Source organism: Procambarus clarkii, chromosome 28 (assembly GCF_040958095.1).
Source record: "Procambarus clarkii isolate CNS0578487 chromosome 28, FALCON_Pclarkii_2.0, whole genome shotgun sequence".
Taxonomy (NCBI): domain Eukaryota; kingdom Metazoa; phylum Arthropoda; class Malacostraca; order Decapoda; family Cambaridae; genus Procambarus; species Procambarus clarkii.
Genome location: NC_091177.1, coordinates 4,918,692 through 4,939,349, shown reverse-complemented (window position 1 = coordinate 4,939,349; position 20,658 = coordinate 4,918,692). Strand labels below are relative to the sequence as shown.

Below are 20,658 nucleotides of genomic sequence, written 5' to 3'. Positions count from 1 at the left end.
CATCATAAAAATTTATAATAAAGTGTCTGATAATCTAATAACCATGACTCATTCTATATATACGGTACAGTGTTGTACAGTATCCTATTCATAGTGGCACACAGTGACAGTAATAATCATTTAATAGCTGTCAATGCTTTAATTGCATTTGCTTTATTTGCCGAGGTACTCTGCTGGACTGAAATTGTGAATTTTCCTCGTTTGACAATTGTTTAAATAATAATGTTCGTTTATTTTGCCATAATCATTGTATGCCTTCAGCAGCTTTCTCTTTATTCCTAAGCAGATAATTATCTCCTAAAGGGTTAATTTTTTTTAAATTCTCATGCACCAAAAGAAAAGTTAGTTATGTTTCTTGTGCTAGGCAGTGCACCTGGCAATTCCATTTTCTATGACAGTAAATTAGAATCTAAAGGTTGTTTCAATCACTCCAAACACTTCTTACTGCAACCAGTGGACCAATGTTAAAAGATTATTCAAGGCCTATTATTTGCAGATTTTAAAGAGTTTTGCGAATACACAGTTTAGTGACACCTCGGCTTAAGAATGCCCCATTTACGAACTTTACGGGTTACAAGCCCAGTTTTTGTAAAATCTGAAGAGAGTTAAGAGCTTTGCCTCGAGAAATAAAGTTTGTTGATACGCGTGTGGTTGACCTAACTCGTGGTGACATGGCGATTGTGCCTCAGTTTACCAGTGCATCCTGCCTAGTGACAATTGCGCCTGAATTCTTTGTAAAGTTTTTTTTTGTTTGAACATTAAAGTTATATATCTCACCATGGGTCCCAAGAAAGCCTGTGGTAAGGTTCAAGCCAAGAAAACACGTGAGAATGACCATTGAGGAAAACAAAAGATCATTCGTAAACAAGAAAATGATGTGAAGGTTGATGTAGAGTAGAGGATGTCCCTTCTTCATTTACTAAGAAAATGTGTGCAGTATGAGAAGAATTGCAAACTTTTGCTGAAAAGTGTCACCCAAATCAAGCTGTAGCAGATTGTTGTGTTAACCTTTTTAATGACAATGTGATGTCTCACTTCATACAAGTGTTACAATGTAGGGGAAAAAGTGTCGCTAGACAGGTTTTTACGGAGAAAAAAAGTGAGCCACAAGCAGGTCCTAGTGGTATGCAGCCAAAACTTACTTGCCAGTGTGTGTACCCCAGAGAAGTCATCACTGCCTGATGTTATAATGGAGGGGGACTCCCCTTCCAAACACTAACACCTCTCCTCCTTCCCCCTCCTCACTGTCTTCCATACGCTAACAAGTAATCAGTACAGGTAAGTAATAACCTGTACATACTTTAGTACTGAAGATTTGGGTGAATTAGGTATAAAAATTACTTTGAAGTTAATTTTTTGGGGACTCTGGAACAGATTAATGCAATTTACATTATTTCTTGTGGGGAAATTCGCTTAAGTTTACGAATATTCAGCTTACGAGCCGTCTCTGGGAACGGATTAAATTCGTAAGCTGAGGTACCACTGTATTCATATTTTAATTCTTTAAATTTTGTTAAATCTAGTTAAAAAAGTTATACTGTTCTATATTTAAACCGAATCTTCCAACCAGCTCAAATCTAACAAATGTAGACTCATTTGTGATAGGTCTTACCACCCCTCCAGCTCACTCAACTCTACCATCACTATGTAGCGAGTAGATTATCCCAATAATATACTCACTCCATGTGCCTAACGAGAGAAGCAAAGCTCTTCTTGGTACTAATTATGGAACTCAAACCTTTCCCAACTTCCACATACTATTCCTGTCAACCTTTAGAGAATGGTGAGGTGTTGCCCAAGCATATAAAAGCAGAGTGGCGAATAATAACTAGTCTTTCAAGTGTGGTCTAGAACAGACACTTAGGAGATACTGTACCGACGCTCGGTGCGCTCGACTCACACCATTGCTCGCCGAAGTATCACCTGCGTACTTCTGTATATTCGACCAAATATATATCTTAGTGTTTGTGTTTATTGTCACCATACTTTACATAATAGAACTGTTACAACTACAATGCCAATTATCCAATTTTTTGCAAATAACATTTTCTAAACATTTTGATACATTTTTTGTTCAACTTGGCAATTAGTTTAGCACTCTGGAGACATATTCTGCTCAACATGACCCAGCTACATCAATGCTTTGCTTATTCTCACTCTGTTCTCTCTAGGCTCATTAGAATTAAATCTTTTTTTAATTTCTTACTTAAATTCTACTCTGGAGGAAGATATCTAAAATATTAGTAAAAGGGTTAAGTAACATTTTCCTATTATTATTGTGCACATGCACAAGTAATAAATGCATGCACAAGTTATTAATTATGTTTACTGTAAAATTTTATCTGCTCATACTTTGGTACTTTCAGCCAGCTGTAACAAAATTAAATGTTGCACAGTTCTTTTAGGGCGAGTGTTCAACATTTGGGTATTTTTCAATGTGCCTTATGGTAAAAAATTGCCCTATTATTCTAGATGATCCTGGACCACAGAAGTTTGAAGATGACACTAACTGGCTCAATAATATCGAAAATGAAGTTGATGACCAATCTGTGCTGCAGAGAGGTGAAAGAGAGATAATAAATGACATCGAGTCTGCACTTTGGAAAACTGTTGAGGACCGTTCGAGACAGGAGGAAACTCGGAGTATTGAAGATGATGACATTGTGAAGGTCAGTTTGGTTGTCATGACACTAAAGTAAATTGTATATACAATAGGTACCAGTACAGTACTCTACTACATATTTTTATTTTCTCCTTTTACAGTATAGTATTCTGCATAAAATTATTTTTGGGCAAATGTTGAGACATAATGACATTTTCAGCTGCGAATATTTTAAAAGTATATTTTAAAGAATGTTTTTATTTTTAAATAATAACCTTAAAGATAGTAATAATAATAATCTTAAGATAGTGGGACTAATTGAATTGACTCCGCTGATACGGATTTCTGGGTGGACTGGACATGAGCTGAATTTGGTCATGAACTCTAATACAATGGCTGTAAACTTACATTTTGACAGGGGCAGTCTTACATCATTCTTGTAAAGCCACTAGCATGCATAGCATTTCGGACAGGTCTATGATCTTAAATTTTCCCTTGAATAAGACCCTCCAAATAGTTTAACAACCAGGCACCTATTTACTGCTGGGTGACTGGCAAATTCTTTTGAATATTGACTAATTGAGGGGCAGCAGTCAAAAAAGCTAACCAAACACTTGGAATAATCAAGTGTATCTTTGACTTTAGGAAAAAGAAGGTAGTGGTTCAATTGTATAAATCTCTGGTGCAGCCCCATTTGAATTACTGTATCCAAGCATGGAGTTTTCATATTCAGGAGGACATAGCTGCTCTGGAGAAAGTGCAACACCGGGCAGCAACAATCATTCCACACCAAGTCAGCTCGCTTATCAGGAATGGTTGAAGGCCACAGGGTTAACACAGCAATCCAGGAATGACAGGGCAGATCTCATTGAAACTTATAAAATGCTGAACAATTTGGAGGATGTTGATATGGAATATTTCTTCAAAAGGTCAGATGTAACACAAGAAGCAATGGTTTCAAGTTCAAAAAGCCACAATGTAGGACTGAGAACAAGAGATGCTTTTTCACTCACGGCTATAAACCCATGGACCCGCATACCTGCCGAAGCCGTAAATGCCAAAACAATGATAACTTTTAAAGTACAGCTGGAAAAAGATAAAGGCAAATGGTGGAACCTTCAGGCCACCGGCTTCCTGTCTGTATATGTGGATCTGGGTATATGGATCATAATTTAATTAAAAACGTAAGAACAAACTCACTTTGCACCTTTTTTTTTTTTTTTTTTTGCGCGCCAAGAGTGCACATTAACCAGTGCCTGTACCATACCTGCCACATTAATAGACTATCAGTGTACAGTAGTCATAAAGCTCACAATGTGAGACAGAAAAGTGTACAGTAGTCATAAAGCTCACAATGTGAGACAGAAAATAGATGCTTTTTCACCCATAAACCCATGGATTTGCCTATATGCTAAAGCCATATATGCCAAGTCATTAGCAATACTTCAGTTTAAAATTCAGTTGGAAAAAATCCTCAGAACAATGGGGAGGGAACGGCCTTTGAGAAACCGATGGCTTCCTGTTCCAATAGAGGCCACTAGAGGGATGGTGGCCCTCGGGTAAATAACCATCTTCAGTTAGCAATATTTTTGTCCTTCTCAATTTTGAAATTTCCATTTACCTGAGAGGTTGGTATTTTGAATCTACCAGAGTGATTTATAATAATCTTTGAGAGGTCATTATTTCAAAGAACAACTTGAAAAAAAATCTATTTTCAGCCTGGGGTATTGCGAAATTGAAACTATTGCCAGACATTAGTGCCGAGAGAGAAAATGCACTGAAAGGTTGAGTAATGTTAAAGCATGATGTGAGAGAGATTGTAGAAGCAAGCAAGCAAGAGGAAAAAAAAATGAAGTGAGGAATTGGAAGCTGTTCCTTAACTACTGTGCTGCACACACCGTGATATCATAAAGGGTGTGCACCAATCAGTATATCATATTTGTTAGTACCGGTATTTCATAAGATTCAAAACTCCCATGGGGTACATGGTGCTAGCATTTTGTTCCTTGGGACTCCAGTCAAGACTCCATCTTAAAAAAATCCTCTACATCCTTCCTGGCTGTGATATCCTCAGTACTGCCAGAGTGACCAAGGGTGGCACACAGCCCAAGCTCACTGCACAGCTGTGTAGGGCTGTGCAGCACATTAAGTCATCAGCACCACTTAATGATGAATAAAATACTGTAACTGCAATTATTGTCATAGATGATCTTGATTGATACTGTACAACATTGATATCGGTGAACACATTGCTAGTTATGTTTACAGCATATGGGAAGGGATGGGAGTGAAGAGTGAGCCAGCACTCAGCCATGTTTCATCATGAAACTATCTCGTGTACTCTTACAATATAACCTTGTGGAAATAGATTCATATTTAGAATTTAGTGACAGGAATATGGTGATAATAGCAGCTCTTTGGGTAATAAGTGATGTCTAGTATATTGGAGGTATTTTATTGAATCGGGTGGTGTCTGCTGACGTCGTCTGCTCGTATTGTGTGGCTCAATGTTGTTTTTAATTTCATCACCACACCCATCATAACTGCTTATGGTGTATAAAAATGTTGATAGATAGATATGATGTGTGTGTACAGTGCAATAATGACAGTTTTATTGTTCATAGAATGAAATATACATGTCACTATATATGAGCACCGTATTTGAGTAACAGTTTCACACATTTAAGTACTGTGTACATGTATATAAATTCCTCAAATTACACAATTGAATAATATTCCTGTAAAAAACTAGACAAAAAACCATTCAAATTTTGAAATAATTACCATATGTACCGGTAATAATATCTGTGTTAACCCCACCACACGTTGGGGCTGGAGTAGACCACAACAGGCGACTGCTCAATGTGTGAATATAAGCAGACTTACTTGCCCCATTACAGCCAAAATGTCACATACAAAATTTTCTTTTCCCCATGATCAGGAATTGCATTTTAATACTGTATTGGAAAACCATTTTGGGAATAATTTTCTTTATGCTCACAGGGGACTTGTCATCTTAAACTGGTGCACTGTACATGGGGTTAAAGGCTTTTTTGAAGCTTCCCCCCCCCCCCCTCCTTTTTCTAGCCCATTGTCATTGTGAGGGGGGCATGGTGGATGGCTGCCGGGGTGTAATGCTCCATGGGACAGTCCTCTGTCCTGGTTGATACCTGGTTGATGGGGTTCTGGGAGTTCTTCTACTCCCCAAGCCCGGCCCGAGGCCAGGCTCGACTTGAGAGTTTGGTCCACCAGGCTGTTGCTTGGAGCGGCCCGCAGGGCTACGTACCCACCACAGCCCGGCTGATCCGGAACTTCTCTTAGAAAACCGTCCAGTTTTCTCTTGATGTCCACGGTTGTTCCGGCAATATTTCTTATGCTCGCTGGGAGGACGTTGAACAACCGCGGACCCCTGATGTTTATACAGTGCTCTCTGATTGTGCCTATGGCACCTCTGCTCTTCACTGGTTCAATCTTGCATTTTCTTCCATATCGTTCACTCCAGTACGTTGTTATTTTACTGTGTAGATTTGGGACCTGACCCTCCAGTATTTTCCATGTGTATATTATTTGGTATCTCTCTCGTCTCCTTTCTAGAGAGTACATTTGGAGAGCTTTGAGACGATCCAAATAATTTAGGTGTTTTATCTCGTTTATGCGTGCCGTATATGTTCTCTGTATTCCCTCTATTTCAGCAATCTCTCCTGCTCTGAAGGGGGAAGTGTGTACTGAGCAGTACTCGAGACGGGACAACACAAGTGACTTGAAGAGTACAACCATTGTGATGGGTCCTTTTGAAGCCTTGTGCTCCTGCTGCCGTCTTCACTAATTATCCTGGATGTCTTTTTCCTCTTCCTTCCTTCTTATTTTTCCTTTCCCCTCTACTCTTTTGATTGTCACTTCCTGCCAACTTTTTGCCTTTCTTGATTATTCTTTCAGATGTCTTCTGTTTTGACACCAGGTGTCTAGGGGGACACACACTCGCCCATAAAAATGTTACCCGACATTTCGAGCAAAGGGAAGCTTTTATTGTAAATCTTTGCCTTCGTTGCAGAATCTGATCTCGACGGACTGACAGTTCTTAAGGTGGCGATTGCGAGGCGTATACCACGCCCCCCCCCATGATGTACCCCTGGGGGGAAGGGGGTGCTGTGTTGTTGGGTGTTCTATCCTCTAATTGTGGCTCCTTGGTGGGTATGGGGGCTTATGATAGATGGATTTTTTAAAAAATTTTATGCCTTTTTCTGACCCTCCTTTACCGTCTCAGACTTGTGGGGTAGGTGATAAGGCCCCAGAGTTGAACTGTGTTGGAAGACCAGGCTCTGTAGCCCCCGCTACATTTTGGCCCTGACCTTGTTCCTCCTCGGACTTTCCCGACTGACTGACTCTGCTCCCATCCCACCTCTGTGATGGGGTTGAGCCCCAAGCCTCCAAGTGGTGACGACCTCATCACCTGGCATGGCTCAGTCTAGTCATTACAACTTCACCTTTTACCCCTCTCTTACTGGGGGTGCTCGGCGTCGTCCTCTCCTCACTCACATGTGCTCGATTCCTTTCCATCTCCTTCTTTCCAGGCTTTGTTTGGTCCAGCTACGTGGACTAAGTATTTTGATCTTATTCATGCTGACCCTACTTGTTCTGATTTATTTCTCCATAACCACCTTGTTGATTCGGTGGATACGTTAGTCACTTTTACCGCCACCCGTACTGGTACCTGTGTTGTTGCAGCCGCCTTCTCAGGAAGTGGGTGTACATTTAGCTTCATTTTCCTGCACTGGGAAGACCTCTGTTTGGATCTCCAAAAATGCCTGGTTGAATATCAGCATTGGCACAGTTCTTCTCCCACACTTTGTTCCGACTGGTGACAGGGAACTTAGCCCACCACGAGGACATTAAGCATATCCTTGAGGCTCAAGGCCATTCATTCCTCCAGGTAGATACCTTCACTCAATTCCCTCATGGTCGCCATCAGCCTCTTTACATGGTGGAGATCACTTTTTATAGTATGTCCCTTCCCTGTTCCTCATTCTTGTTGGTGCCAGATGCTCCATTCAGGAGTATATTCCCTCTCTTTGCCTCTGCAGCAGGTGCAGATTTGGGCATGGTCTCTTCAGGTGCACAAGTGAGGCTGTCTATGCCCTTTTGAGTGTGGAACCTCGGGTCATTCTAAGAGTGCTCTTCTTTCCATGCTCTCTGCATCAATTGCGGTGATGCCCACCCTGCCTTCTCCCGCACATGTGTGTGCATTACAAATTTGAGGAAGCCATCCTCAATTTGAAGCATCGTGATCATTTATCATTTCCTGAGGCTAGATGCCAGGTTCGCCATCTTCCTCCTTTCTCTAAATGTCTTGTACTCGTGTTTTGCGTTTCCCTTCTCACATTCTCCCGCTTTCTCAGTTTCGCAACCGTTTCAAGGCCTTGGACCCCGACACCACTACCACTCAACCACCCAGTTAAGGCGGTCGCCCAGTACAGTATATTGCTGATGGTACGCCTGTGTCTCTACATCAGAAGCGTAAGCCTGGCTCCTTTCCTTCTCCTGGCGGGCAAGAAGGCTTCAATGAAGGCCTCACCTTCCGACTCTGACACTATTCCTACCATGGAGGTTTCCTTGGTCCTTGATCCTCTTGGATGCTGCCCTTACTCCGGTGCCCTCACCTGTTTGTCCTTCCTACCCGATTGCCTCCTCCCATTCTGGACTCTGTCGGTCCTCACACTCCCTTGTCTTGGTTATCTTTGCTAGCTTTGCCTCTGCCCCATCACCCTGATTTCATTGGTCTTGATCTTCCTTAGTCTCCCGTGTTCTACTTTGCCTTTGTTTCTCCCTTTTTATCTCTGTTTCTGTTCTCTTATTTTGTCTGTTCTTCAACGGAATATTCATGGTTTTTATGCCAACTTCCATGAACTTCCACTTCTGATTGCACAGTTTTAACCACTTTGTGTTTGTCTCCAGGAGCTGATGCTTGGCGCTCGTCCTGGTTGCTTCCGTGGTTATTCCTTTCTCTTTCCCTCCAGCTTTTGCTAGGGTCCATACCTCTACTGCTCTCTTGATCCGTCTTGATATTCCTTTCTTCCCCCTACTTTTCAGTGGCCAATCAGTGTTCTGCACCCGTATCTTTGTGAGTAAATGGTAATGTTTACAGTATGTTCCATTTATCCCCCCCCCCCCCCACAAAATGTCCTGCTTTCTCTACCTGATCTTAACCACTGCACTGCGCCAGACGACAAATGCTGTTTGGAGAGTTGTCCATTTTTTTTAATTAGGCTATATTTTAATGTTTTTTAATGTTTTCATCACTCTTTGTGTTTTGAAATGAAAATAGTTTGAAAACATTTTGACATTAATTTACCTGAACATTTATAAAAACAACAAAAATGTCCTTAACAATTGCACCAAAAAGTTTTTGCCAAAACCAGGTGCGCAGTGCAGGGGTTAAACACCTGTTGGACTTACTACCAGAGCTTGTGCTCCTTTTGGGTGAGTTTTAACTGTCGGCATACCCTATGGGGAGATGTTCTGACACACCCGGGATCGCTGCATTGAACCTTTTGTCTTCTCTTCTGTCTCTTCTGAATTCTGGTGAGCCCCTCATGTTGACTTCAGCACTCTCATCCATTCCTGTCATGATCTTTCTCTCTGCTCGTCTTCTCTTTATTTGGACTTCACCTGGCGGGTTCTTGATGACCTACATAAGTGACACTTTCCCCATCCTTGTTACCTTCTTCTCTTTTCACTCTCCCCTAGGTGGCAGTTTGCCAGGGCTGACTGGAACCTCTTCACCTTACGTGCTACTCTTTCAGACCTCTCTGATCTGCCTCTCCTCTGAGCCTTCCTCCTCTTTCATGCCTGATTTTTATGCTGCCCTCTTACTCTGTTCCTTGCTCTACCTCTAGAGGTGTGCGGAAGTGCATTCCTTGCTGGAATGCAGACTGTGCTCGAGCTCTCTGCTGTAAGCGCGCAGCTTGGAAGAAACACCATTTCTGTAGGATGCCTTTCTTTTACTTTGTTTTGGAGGGCAAGTGCGGTGGCCCGTAGAGCCATCCATCAACCCATCTTCCGAATTGACAGTACGTTTTATTACTAAGCGTAATAAGTACATTTCCTAACTGTCATACATAGTTTCTATGCAGTCTCAACACACTGAAGTGCCTAGTCTCTAATTGAATCAAGCTTGTACCTAGTCTTGTACAGTATACAGGTTGGTGGTGAAGGGGGGTCCACCTTCCATGAGCTGTATCATAATGATCTGGAATGTTAGTGAGGACACTAAAGACAACTTCTGTCTGTGCTTGCCTGGGTAAATGTGAATTTGCAGGGAACTTCCCTAACCATTGCCAGTCATACCACCTGGTTAAAGGAACTTAGTCTAATAACTCTTGAGGATGAGAAGGATGAGAACATGATTACTACATGCTAAATATTGGTGCCGCCTTTGGATAATTACTTGCATACTGTACTAAGTACTGAAGGAGAGAAGGAAAATGGGTACAGCCTTCTCCAAATACAATAATGGATAATAAAACACAAGGGCATTTTTGAAGTTCAAAATGTAAGTTGGGTAAACTTATTTGGGTGACCAATAGGGGAAATATACTGCAGCAAATTGTGGAAACCATTGTCATGTACAGCTTGGAGACAATATTATGGCAAATTTGAATAATATATCAGGAAGTGGAACCAAGAGTGCTAGACTTCTTTCCCTTGCACAGATAAGCATTTTCTGATAAACATTATTTTTGTGGTGAGGGGACTGCATACTCTGACCAGGAGCGAGGGTTGTAACCCTTTCATGCAAATGGATAGAAGGATTTGAGTGTTTCCATACTTTAAGATAAATCATAAGCCTTATAGTCAGTTACAAGTCATGTCGTTCCTGTTTTAACTCTGTTGGGGAGAAGTGAATATTGTAATTCTTAATTTAGTTTAGGTGAATATTTGCTTGTACAGCATCAATAACATTTAGTACCATAGGAATTATTTATCAGTTCTCCTGCAGCAACTCTAACTTTGGTAACTAATGCCAGCTGCTCTGTACTTATATTTTTGCATAAAGGAAAGTGCACATTTTGTGTTCAAACTTGTATGCACTATATTAGTATATAGTATTAGATCTTTAATGCTTGTATAATTTGAGTTTTATATAATATATTTATATTCTCAGGTGGAACCCATACAGAATTGGCATGGCCGATGGTTCCCTCATCCTCCTAAGGAGTTAACCCTGAAAGGGAATATTCCAGATGACCTGCCCGACTATTTAAAGGATGATAAACATGGTGTTGTAATGGGAATTCCCAGTGTGAAGTGTGATGATGGCAAGGTATGTCATTAACTTTCCCAACCTTTAAACAGGTTTTGTAGGCTGATGTAAAACAGAATTTTTCTGTTTTATATTTTATCTTAAAATGATGAATATCAACAAATTGACAACCGTATTCTGAATTTTGGAAAAGATAATGTTCAGTATATTTGGTCTGACTATTTGCTTGTACAGTAGAGGGAAAATAGGTTAGTTATCTTGGAAAGTACCGGGTCTTCTTGACAGTGTACACACACAAGGCAAAAAATGTAAAGTACTGTACTGTATTTGTTAATAAGTTATTTATACATCTTTATTGACAAAATTTAAATAACATTTTTCCTAATCTGATGATTTCAATAAGTCTTATTAAAGTGAGGATAATGCTGGTATTCACTGTCACACAGGACAGAGGGTCATACACAAGACAATGTCTAAACTGTAGGCTGAAGCACACACACATCATGGTTACAATCAGTTTTAATGTATGAATATTTAAAATCAACTTTTTATTGTGCACTGCCACACAAGGGCAGGGATGGGTTCATAAGAGATGCAATTTAAAAATAATATAAATAAAATATTTTTCATTCTTTAAAATGGACAAGCAAATTTTGTATAAATTGTTAGGATGTCGTCCAGTACACCAGATTCAATGAAATAGTTACACAGTTGGCAGTACAATAGGCCAGGTCTAAAATCTTTTACGGTTTCACATTCAACAATATAGTGTTCTAGTGAATGCACTAAAGATTTGTCAGAGTTTGCAATCTGAATATTCTGGTAGTGGATGAGCCTCACTAACCTACCAGATGTGCCTATAGCCAAGGCGAATTACCACAATGACTACCTGATCATTGCCTGGTCAGGTTACTGTGCTGACCATACAAATACCTATTATTACAAAAGTTGTCATAGCTTTTAATACTGCCACTTTCAGGTACCCAGCATCTCTGGGCATTTCTTAGTTCTTCTAAATCTGAATTAATTTCTTTAATTTGTATGTTTCTAATAATTGCATTAGATAGTCCAAGGTCATAATCGGTGTTTTCTTTCCTGCATGCCTCATTGGCCAATCTGTCTACAAAGTCATGTTTTCCAACTCCAACATGGGATGGGGGATCCACACAAATTTTATACAATAGTTATCATCATTGACAAAAATTACATTCCATTTAATTAATATTACAAGCTATTTCAGACATAAATTGTGATGGGTTATTTAAGGACTGCAGAGCACTTCTAGTCACAGAATATCACTCCACCATCATTGATTTTAAGGTACTCAGCGACTAGATAAATACCCAATAGCTCAGTCTGTCGTGCTTGCCCATCTGTGTACTAGACATGATCATTTCATTCCCTTTATTCAACACATGCTGGATTGTATTTCGCAAAATACCCAGCATCTTGGCAGAAAATGAAATTAAGGAATTATTCTAGGTAAGGGTCTCCCGAAACGTAAGATATGAAGCAAGCTAGAGGGAGTGTTAGCTTCCACCATGGAGTGTTTTCCCTCTTCAATGCCCTTCTTTCATGTAATCACTTTGAGGGTATTCCCAGTTGTGCCTTGCCATTTCCAGTGTGTGCATTCCAACACAGGAAAGGTATATTTAATTTAAATAGATTTATTACCATATTAAATATTTGCTAATCTAAAGTCAATATTTTTTTGTACCAGAATTTAAAAATTGCTAAACATTACTTTGTTTTCCATGTTTGTGGAAATTTTTTTTCTAAACTGCTAATTACCAGATTAGGCAATTCATAATTGAGTATATTGTATGAAAGTTATAATTTTAAGGGTTTCTTTGGCTTACACTTGAGTGGATTCAACAACAAATTACATGGAAACTTAAGTAGCCCGGTGAACATTATGGATGGGCATTAAAATTTTCCTAGCCATTTTTAAATAATTATAAATATTCCTTCACAGGTAAACCTTACAGTTGACTGGGACTTCTCTCCCATCAATTACACATGCTTTGATCCCAAGCACCATCGCATACCAGTCCAGGGCAATCTACCCTCCGTGGAGCAGTGTGTGTATGTCCCAAAGAATTATACACCAGCACATATTTGCATGCAGAGTGAAATCAAATACAACACAAGCCTACCAACATATGGACCACATCGCCCCATTTGGCCTATTTTTGGAGAATATAAATTTGTACCAGTTCAGAGGTGGCTTCACAGTATTGAGGTATGGATTCTTGTATTAAGAAACTGAGCAGATATAGGATTATTGAAATGTAATTTGAGCTAACTGTAATGTTCTAGTGCTTTGAAAAGTGTACTAATAATTGGCTCAGTATTTAAAGATTTCATAGTTTTTCTAGAGGACACTGTGGCATTACTTTACAGCAGGAATGGCAAATTGGGAATAGAAAGTGAACTAAAGGAATGCAGTTATCATATATGCCAGTTCTTGTAAACACTTGCAGGGACATACACAACGAAGTTTGAATTAATTGATTATTTCTCTCGGAGATACATTTTGAAGCTGTTCGATGGGAGCTCTGTCACCTGAGGAGCTTGGGTATGAGAGCTTGTTCAAATACTTCATATTGTTGGGCTAACAGAATATATGTACTGAGGAATGAAGCTGGAACTTGGGTGATGATTCCATCGATGACTTGGCGCTGCCATGGACATGGGTGTTGGGTGACTGCAAGTATGAGCATAATGAGGACCGGTAGCATTAAGGAATCAGGGGGAAGGGTAGCAGTAGGTAACTACCAAACTATGGACATAGGTTTGGGGCTTGGGGAGATTACACATATGTGATTAAAACAATGGAAGCAAAGGGTCATCCTAAATAGAAATATATCTGACTAGACAAAATATAGCTATTAGTGCTGCAAAAGTTTCATTTTGGGGCCAACCCATTTTTGTCGTATACAACAATGACAGATAAGAATAGTAGTCTACGTTGAATTTGCAGGTGACAATATCTGAGGTAAATTAGGAAGAGAAATGAATTGAGGCTCTACAGTGTGATGTTGCATAAACTCTGCAACTGGGCAGAAGACTGGCAAATGATTTTCAATAATAAATGCAAGACCTTGCATGTATGGCATAATGCACATCACAACTCGTCATACTACCATGTAGTAGATTAGTGAAAAGGACCTTGGTGTTTGGATCCATCAGTCATTGAAAGTTGCACAATATGAGGGAGCTGAAGTGAAAAAACAATCGGACATTAGTAATAGTAAAAAGAACTTTTGACTTCAAGGAAAAGAAAGTAGTTATGAAATTACAAGTATGATGCAGTAAGCATAGAGACCTCGCTTTCCAAAGGATGTATCTGCCTTGGAGGAAGTTAAACACAGAGCAACAAGAATCATCCCAGAACTTGGCCAACACTTGTACCAATAATGGTTGAGGCCCACAGATCTAATGCTACAAACCAGGCATAACAAGGCTGAACTCGGACCGTTAAACAAGTTGAATATTAATTGAGGCCACTTCTTTAAAAGGTTGTAAGTTATTCTCAAGGGCAACAGCTTCAATCTCAACAAGCTACAATGTAGGACAGGAAATGCTTTCTCACTGGCATAAACCATGGAATTTCCTACCTGCTGAAGCTGTAAATGCAAAGACATTAGTTTAAAATCCAATGAGAAAAACCTTGAACTAAAAGGGAACCTTTGATAAGCCACTGACTTCCTGTACCAGTCTAGACCACTAAAGATAGTGGCTCAGGTAATATAATGTGCCTGCCATTAAATAGCCAACAAGTGGCAGAAAGTCGGTGGGGTAGAAAAATGGGAAAACCAGCAATTAGTGTTTCCCCTGCCCCCTCCCTAGGTATGTGCTGGTTTTGGAAACTATTGTAATAATAATTTAGCAATGTATATGCTAAAGCTGTATCCAGAAGTTATGCTCAGGAATTATAAGGGATCCATCCATAATATAAACAAGTACTGTAATGTTAATTGGGAGAAACCTAACAAAGGAAAGTCATTAGATGTCTCCATAAACAGAGCATTAATTATGAGGCACAGGAGTTGACTTTGAAAAGTCAAGAGAACATAAACCTGGGAAGTGGAAACAAATTCCAGGGGAGACAAATCCCAGGTAAAGTTTCAAGGAGACAACCAGGAAAACAAAACTACATAAGTCTTAAATCCAAGGCACCTTAATAACTAGGGACAACCTGAGAATGATGACAGGGATAGCTAACCAGAGGAAAATGTCTGTCACCATTTAAATGAATAAGAAAAACAAAAAATTAATACCTTGCATTGGTTCTGGAGAGCAACATCCCTCACAGCCTGGTCTGACTGTGCCTCCAGGTTGGTGGTCTGCTCAACTAGGCTGTTAGATGCAGCTGCTTGCAGCCTGATTTATTAATCACAGCCTGGTTGATCAGGTAACTTTTGGAGATTTTTCTAAAGTTCTTTTGAACAAGAGAGGTTGTTAGTTATGCTCCTTACGTTTAGGAGTGTTGAAAAGTCTTTGACTCCTTGATGTTAATAGTTTTCTCTTGGCATACTTATTGTACCTCTGCTTTGCAATGGGGCAGTTTTGCATTTCCTGCATGCTACTAAAAAGGGTTTGAAGTCAGGGCATTACCTGGTAAAAGTGGCATGCACTTTGCTGTCCCGGGAAGACTGATGCCACTGGATTGGGGGACCTGTAATAGTGAGCAGGATGAGAAGATACACTAAGAAATGAAAAGGAAAGGAAGGGGGGGGGGGGATTGCACAAAAACAGACTGGTGCTGTGGCACAAAGCATAACTGGAGACCATTAAGTGATACTGTAGGGTCAAAAGCATACCTTGATGAAGCCAGCTAGGGTAGACATAAAAGCACAAACGACTGAGTGTCTGACTGGGTTCAGCGGGAGGACTAGGTGACAACCTCAGTTGGCCGAGACAGCTGCAGGATATATGGCAGTGTAACCTTGTTAAGTTATAAACTGAAAAATAAATGGTAAGGAATGGAGTAATTCATGTGACACGGTAGACAGCCCAGGGAAGGTGTACAAGTGTTGGCTTGGGAGGCACAGCTTTAGTGCTAAATCCATCAGATGTACCAATGGGGCTAGCTGTCAAGTGGCACTGATGGATTCCCCTAAACCCAAAGTGCTGTTGCTAGAGCTAGTTTTAGAGGCACGGGGAAAAAATTTGCTCGACTGGTTAGCAAGGCTTGAGAGGAGTAACATTGAGAGAACTGATGGGGAGGGGAGGACCCTAGAGATGCTGTTAAAGCTAGCCGATGAGGTGCAGTGAAAAGCTGCAAGGCTGGTAGGTATGGCACAAGGGGGTGGAGTAGAGCTGTCATGGAAGGCTTAAGATGATGCTATTAAGGCTGTTCTGTGGGATTAGGAGAAAAAATTGGGAGAAGGCCCAGGTTGTAAAGTGTGAGGAGAATGAGTGGGCTAGTTACATAGTGCATACTTGTAGAGCCCACTCTGGAGGGAGTGAGAGACTGCCCCTTTGCTGAAAAGCAGAGGGGGGCAACTGTGTGAGCTGTCTGCTGCCAGCCCATCCTCCTTTTTTGGTAGTACTTACAGTAACTATGAGGATCATAGTGTATATACTGACATAAAATGAAATTAGAATGTAGAAATCTGAACTATTGAGTTGGACAAACCGGGGAAAACTATTTTTTTTTTTTTTGCTTGTGTGGCTTTGACAAACTTAACTATCCTAACCTCCTTAGGATTAATACACGATATCTGAGGCTTAATATAGTACACACATCCTATACTAGGCCTAGGGATATTTAAGTTCGTGACTTAGCTTCATTAATAAGGAATTCTTTTAAAATGTCAGTATACTACTATCTAAAAGCTAAGAATGTACAAATTCTGACTACTGTATTGACGATTGTCACAATAGGTACTATCTAAACAGATGGGTTGCTGCTGCATAAACCTGCCTTCCTTTCCTCTCCCAAAAACCTGCCTTATTGCCTCACCTTGCATATTTTTCTCTATTGACGGGAAGGTCTTCCTTTTCATGGCCCATATCATGCACAAGACTAAAATTTGGTCTGCCATTGCAAATGAGTTTGACACCTGGCCTAGAGGGACTTTTGATAACTGTAAGTACAGGTTTCCTGTCCCTAAGAGACTTGTGTGTTTAGTTTGTTAGGAAAAGAAATGGGTTATGAAAATAGTAAGAGTGCAACTGTTTTACAGGATGGGATGATACATATTGTAAATAGATAAGTAGAGCAGTTATGAAAGCTAATTGTAAATTTATTTGAAATATTTTATTTTAATATTAAGTCCAATTCTAGATAAATATTAAACATTCGGCACTAATTAAGCACTTCCAGTTTTGTGCTGCTTAATAATTAGGAGACTGAAGAAATGTTCATTTTTAAATATAGTTTTGCATATGAAACTGTTGCCACAATGGCAGAAATGGGACAAAGTATTTAATTAGAAAATGTCATTCGGTGGAAGATTATTAAAACCAAGGAAGTGTTGCCATATAATTAGTAAACAGTTGTATAAATCAATGCCAAAGTAAATCACTGAGATAAATCTCTCACTACACTTTATCCTTAATTCTGTCCTGGGTTCTTAAAATAGCAAACTACACCTCTCATAAAAAGAAGCGTGTATTTAGGAGCTAAACTTCACAAATTAAATGATTTTGAGACTAACAAATTTGTTGTCCTGTCATTCTGGCTTCTGGCACTTTCACCTAATAATTACCTAACATTATTCTCACATACTGATCCAAATAAGGTTTTAGAACTAATCAGTCTGTTGCAGCATGGAGCAGTGGTGATGCTGTATGACCCCTGCACTGAACCTCTTATGGTTCATCAGCTTCGCAAGTTGGTTACTGGATGCATTCGCAAGCACATAATCACCCCATACTCACTTCTGTCTCGAGAACGGGTAAGCAGTTTAATTTATTTATTTATTTATATACAAGAAGGTACATTGGGGGTTAAGATAGTACATAGTAATGAAGATTTTACATTCTTGTAAAGCCACTAGCACGCATAGCATTTCGGGCAAGTCCTTAATCTAACGGATAATTTTAAGTCGATAATTTCCAGTAAAATTGACAAAGAATGTTTACAGGTACATTGTAAGAAATTTTTGACACAATAAACAAAGATTAGATTAGTACACAATAACACTATAATGACATGGATTACTAGGTACATTAGGGTAAAATTTCAAGGTTATCAAATTGGTTCATTGTAGCACAATTTGAGCATAATTTCAAGGAATAATGCAGTAGAATATCCACTCAATATAACAACCATGATATCAGATGATATAAAAAAAATACAATGGTAAAGTTATATGGCTTAGGTACATATATTGGGGATTGGATAATACTAGATACAGTGAAAGTTAAAGCACTAGGTAGGAAACTATGAAGATGAAATTAGGTACTTTTTGGTTTTGTTTTTGAATAAGGCAAAAGTTGGACAACTTTTCAATTCGTTAAGGAGCAAGTTCCATAGACTAGGTCCCTTTATTTGCATAGTGTTTACTCAGATTAAGTTTGACTCTGGGGATATTTGTCTGGTGTGGTGATTGTGTTCTATTACAACTTCCAGGAAGAGTTTCAGAATAGGGTTTGCACCTAAGAAAAGGGTTTTGAAAATGTCATTGGCATAAGAGAATGTGTGGAGTGAATTTATGTTTAGCATGTTAATGGATTTAAACAGGGGAGCTGTGTGTTGTCTGAAAGCAGAGTTTGTTATTGTTCTGATAGCAGATTTTTGTTGGGTGATGATGGGCTTGAGGTACATTGCAGAGGTTGAACCCCAATGCACAGATACCATAAGAAAGATAAGGATAGATACGTGCATAATATAATGAGGAGAGCAGAGTAAAGTACATAATATCAGATTTTAGAGAGTATACCAACTTTTTGAGACTTAGTTATGTGTTGTATGTGGGTGCTGAAGTTGAGTCTCTTGTCTAAGTATAGGCCAAGGAACTTTCCATCATTTTTACTGCTGATGTTAACATTGTCTATGTGAAGCTGAATTGCATTTGTTGATTTGCTTATAAATAGGATGAAGTAGGTCTTTTCTATGTTAAGTGTGAGTTTGTTGGTTTGACATCCATAAGTGGACTTTTTTTAATTCATTATTTACGACATTATTTAATGTGTGCAGGTTGGAGTCTGAGTAGATGAGGGTAGTCTTATCAGCAAACAATATAGGTTTAAGCACATTAAAGACATTAGGCTGATCATTGATGTATATAAGAAATAGGAGAGGTCCTAGCATGCTGCCCTGTGGCACCCCCTACGGTTAATGATAGTGGGAGAGGCTATTTCATTGATTGCTACATATTGGTGTCTGTCACTAAAATAGGATCGGATATGCAGACGAGGAGTCACAATAACATGGCTGAAATATGTTGACCAAACCACACACTAGAAAGTGAAGGGACGACGACATTTGGATCCATCCTGGACCATTCTCAAGTCGATTGTGACAATCGACTTGAGAATGGTCCAGGACGGACCGAAACGTTGTTGTCCCTTCACTTTCTAATGTGTGGTTTGGTCAACAGGATCAGATATAATTCAGGGCAAGGCCTCGAATTCCATAATGAAGTTTAAGAGGTAGTTATGGTTAACAGTATCAAAGGCCTTCTCAGGTCAATGAAAAATCTAATTGGAAACTCAGTTTTGTCAAGTGCTGAGTAGATTAAGTCAAGCAGGCTGACAATTGCATCATTGGTACTCTTTTAGGAGCGAAAGCCAAACTGATAGGGACTTAGTATGTTGAATTTTACGAGATAGGAGTAGAGCTGTTTGTAAATACTTTTTTCAAATATTTTTGATAATATAGGTAGATTTGATATTTGTTGGTAATTGTTTGTCTGCCGGATTGCCTCCTTTATGAACTGGCACTACTCTTGCTTTTTTAAGGATATCAGGGAAGGTATGACACTAGAGATTTGTTGAACAGCAAAGCTATGGGTGGTGCAAGGGCATGGGAGACGCTTGTAAACCATGGATGGTATTTCACCAATGTTCCCAGCATTGGTTTTTAGTGAGTGAATGATGGACACATCTGTAGGGCTGACTGGTGAGAAAAGAGAGTTCAGGTAGTGGCCTGATAGATATGTGGTAACATGTCAGAGTCTGTGGGACTTTTCGGGCAAGGTTAGTACTGTACCAGTTTTTGAAAAGCTATATAATTTAGTTGCTGTTTCTAGATCTGTTGCAGGTGTAGTACCTTCCTTGGAGATTTATATCTAGTTATGTGAATGTTGTTTAGCTCCTAGGATGTTAGAGATGTGCTCCATGTGCTTTTCATGTTGCCTTTTGCTTCTTTGAATCTATTCTCATAATAGGAAATTTTGCTTTTATTATACTGGTAAGCACTGATGAGTACCTCTTAACTACTTCCTTTGCAACTAGGCCAATCCTAAGTTTTTTTTTTTTTTCATATTCATGTTTCTTGTCGATTGCTTTGAGTATGCCATTTGTAAGCCAGGGATTATTTAACCTTTTGCCAGCTACTTGCTTGGCAAGGAGAGGAAAATGAGTTATTGTAAAGGTTTAGAATTTTGGAAAGGAAGAGGTTAGTTAATAAATTTATATCCTGTGTACTATTAAATTCAGATTACTAGTTTACATTGTGGAGGGCTTTTGTGAGATTGTCTATTGCTGCTTCACTGTGCAACCTAAAGATAAGTTTCTTGTTAGCTGGTGGTGTTATGTCCATGTTTGCTATGAGGAAGGTAGGATAGTGGTCAGTTGTTATACCAGATGTCTGCGGGGCCTGGTGATTGTGGGGATTAGC

At 39.6% G+C, this 20,658-nt stretch overlaps 1 protein-coding gene across 2 annotated transcripts in view; it reads left to right on the top strand.

The window, feature by feature from the left end:
* LOC123755037 (uncharacterized) overlaps positions 1–20,658 on the top strand; it is a 35,334-nt gene that overhangs the window by 8,064 nt on the left and 6,612 nt on the right. For both annotated transcript variants that reach the window (XM_045737487.2, XM_045737486.2), the window contains exons 3-6: positions 2,473–2,669; positions 10,764–10,922; positions 12,838–13,104; positions 17,642–17,770. In XM_045737487.2, the coding sequence (XP_045593443.1) occupies positions 2,473–2,669; positions 10,764–10,922; positions 12,838–13,104; positions 17,642–17,770 (752 nt within the window). The remainder of the gene's footprint in view (positions 1–2,472; positions 2,670–10,763; positions 10,923–12,837; positions 13,105–17,641; positions 17,771–20,658) is intronic.